Raw genomic sequence first — 3,471 nt, 5'->3', positions numbered from 1 at the left:
GGGGCGAGGAGGGGGGGGCAGGCGGTCATGGCCTGTGGGTGGGATTATTCTGAAAGAGCTCTGACTTTTTCTTTCACTGCTGCTAAAGGAACGAGGAGATGGAAATAATTCACATTCATTCCTGCCTCCTACACGCAGCAGGGGGAGATGAAGTGGAGCTGACCACAGAGCGGGTCAGACCGGCCTTGGTTGGTTCATGTTCCGGTGACATGAAAAAGTGACTCAGACCAAAATAACTGAACTCTGGTGAAGTGAGCACAGGAAGTATGAACACAGTAAGTTAGAGTTTTAGGAGAACTGTTCACGTAACCCACATGAGCGACAAGCGTTCCAAACCACTAGGGATGTCCGATAATATCAGCCAAACGATAACATCTACCGATATTAGCATAATTACATTATAGCGGTAAGAATCGGTTTCGGTTTTTCCTCCGATAATGATAACGCGATGTCTGTGTTTTGATGATGTAACCCAAAAATATTGTGAAAATGAAAGTGAATTACTGTCATTGTGATACTGCACGCCACAAAACGTGTCCTCCGCCTTTAACCCACGCGACTGCATATATCGTTATCGGTTGATATCGGAATCGGAAATTAAGTGTTTGGACAATATCAACAAATCGGATATTGGCAAAAAAGTCGGAGATATTCCAGATATTCTTGGTCCAAACTGAACTACAGTATGAGCAGATATTAATATAATGTCAGTGTATTAATTATAATTACTGTATTACTACAGTAAAGTCATGTGACTAGTTTCCTAACATCAGCATTAAAAATACTTATAATATTTGAGTGCATTTGAGAATAAATCACTTGTTAAATTAGATAAAAGACTTAACTATGGGTACAGGGGTCCTCGACTTACAGCGGGTCTTGGTGCTGAGGGGTGACGTAAGTCAAATCGTACGTCGGAATTTGAATATAATTACATATAACACAGCAAAATACTGTGGGCAGAAAACTGTCTCCTGTCTCTTAGATGTCACGACCATCATGTGACTCATCTCCGTTCCTTTTCTCTCTTCATACGAGAGTCTGTGACGAAGCACTTCTGTGAAAGGACGGAGAGGCTGAACTTTTCCCACATTGTTGGTTGTTTGTTGTGTTTTGTGTGTGTGTCTGCCAATAGAACGCCAATATAAAACAATAACCCAAATGTCAGGCACGGGGACGGAGCTCAGCACTTAGCAACAACATCCTCTCGCCACGTGAACAAGAGGTTTTTCAGTTGTTTTTGATGCTGTTGGAGAGAGATGAAGAGGCAGCAGGGGACGAAGAGGAGAGGAGAGGGGGAGGAGAGGAGAGGAGAGGGGGGAGACAGCAGTGTTACGCAGCCTTTTGTCCGTCACAGCACATAACAAGGGAAGAGGACTTGGTGTGTGTGTGTGTGTGTGTGTGTGTGTGTGTGTGTGTGTGAGTGAGACAGCACGCTGACAGCACTCCTGATTATACTGACAGTAATTTCACAGTAACAACAGCAGTGAAAACGCCGCTTTCATGAACGATGACAGCGAACGGTCACGACTGTTTTCACGAAGGCGAAGATGGAAAAACATAAATCACCAGCGATGTGTTCAGGGTCCTCTGACACCTGTTGGAATTCTCCTCGTGTCTTGATGAACGTCATTTAATAAAGACGCTGCGAGGAAATGCTTTTATAACGTTGATAGAAACTCTAAATCACTTGACTGTAAATGTGTTCCTCCATTTTGTCACCTGTTAGAAGACGACAGCCCTTATTTCAATTTATGGTTAAAATTGTAAAGGTGTGTTTTGAGAATTTGGGCTAGAAAAAAAATTCATATTTAAATCTTACTTCTTTGAGGGAAACCACACCGATGAGGCGTCCGATGCTGGTGACGTAGGCGTGGTCCAGGCCCAGCAGGGAGAAGATGGTGTGTGTCTGCAGGAGAAGCACAGAGGAGGGCAGTAACAATCAAAGCTGGGCCAACACAAGGGGGCAATAAAGGAAATGAGAATCTTCTCTGGGAACGACTTCAATTACACAACAATGAGAACTTCATTCACACCACATTCAGTTAACTCGTCCAACGTTCACTGTAATGGGACGTGATGGCGATGGGACGTGACGTGATGTCGCCACATGTGGTGCTGTGGAGCCGCCGTCAGAGCAGTGGGTTACAGACAGAAATACCTTCATTAGCAGCACGGCTAAAAGCAGCCGTTGGTGTGAGAGCAGGCTCTACATCTGTGTGTGTGTGAGAGAGTGTGAGAGTGTGTGAGTGAGAGTGAGTGATAACGTCAGGGTTACTGCTGCAGTAGGTAACAGCCCACACCTGGGTACTGCAGAGTACACAATACATAATACTACTGTGGTACATCAAAATACTACTGTGGTATATCAGAATACTACTGTGGTACATCAGAATACTACTGTGGTACATCAGAATACTACTGTGGTACATCAGAATACTACTGTGGTACATCAGAATACTACTGTGGTACATCAGAATACTACTGTGGTACATCAGAATACTACTGTGGTACATCAGAATACTACTGTAGTATAACAGAATACTACTGTAGTACAACAGAATATCTTGTTACCACACCAATTAATACAGTTGTGGAAATAAAAAAAAAATTCTGAAAGACAGATTTTTTTTAAATAATTTGTTTCTATATTTTTGATGTGGTCAGTTTTTTGGTTAAAAGTCCAATATGTAAAAGTCAAACATGTCGTGTTTGTGTCCAAAAAACCCACAGGATTTATTTTCTTGGAACAGCGTCTTCTGTTCTGTTAGTGCTGCAGTGTTGTTCCGACTCCAGCTAAAAGCAGCAGCTAAAAGTGATGACCACACATTAACCTGACAGCTGTCCCATAAATAAGCTCCACTGCAGGGTGAAGCTGTTCACGTGCACTCCTTTGTATGAAAGGGAGGAACATTTGTCATCCGTACAGCTGAAGGAGTCACTTTTATCATTTACATTTGTTATTTTTATAAGCTAGAAATGGACCATAAAAACCACAGAGTCAAATAATAAAGACACAGCGCCTCCTGTATGTTGTCTCTAAAGGGGATTTCAATCTGACTCTGCAGTTCCAAAAATCTTTTTGTCGTACAAACTATGGAGCCAAACGTCTCCAGGCTGAATACGTGGTCTTTTCTACGTCAGGACGGCCCTCGTTTGAAACTTCTCTACCCTGTTAATGATGCCGTGCTGCTGACACAGTCATTCAACTCCGTCTACAAAGTCATTAAAATTTGATTCAATCTTCACTTCTACCCTCTGTGCAGACGTGAGAGACTGCACATAGCCCAAAAAAACAAAACAAAAACAACAACAAATAAAAAGATTGCAAACTTCAGCAGCAGAACAGAAATAGGACGAGGCTGCAGGAGATGGCAGCCATTTTTTTTTTCTTTCTGGAGGCTTTAAGTGATTGATGGCACCTTCTGTTTAGCCGGAGTAGACGTTTGGGACAATGGAAATTGATCCCAG

General features: G+C 42.7%; 1 protein-coding gene across 1 annotated transcript in view; it reads right to left on the bottom strand.

The window, feature by feature from the left end:
* clcn2c (chloride channel 2c) overlaps positions 1–3,471 on the bottom strand; it is a 90,579-nt gene that overhangs the window by 9,713 nt on the left and 77,395 nt on the right. The window contains exon 24 of the mRNA XM_025055220.1: positions 1,823–1,909. Coding sequence (XP_024910988.1) covers positions 1,823–1,909 — 87 coding nt within the window. The remainder of the gene's footprint in view (positions 1–1,822; positions 1,910–3,471) is intronic.

This window comes from Cynoglossus semilaevis, chromosome 4, assembly GCF_000523025.1.
Source record: "Cynoglossus semilaevis isolate Cse_v1.0 chromosome 4, Cse_v1.0, whole genome shotgun sequence".
NCBI classification, from domain to species: domain Eukaryota; kingdom Metazoa; phylum Chordata; class Actinopteri; order Pleuronectiformes; family Cynoglossidae; genus Cynoglossus; species Cynoglossus semilaevis.
Note: the sequence above shows the minus strand (reverse complement) of the source record. Positions and strands in the feature narration are given on the sequence as shown.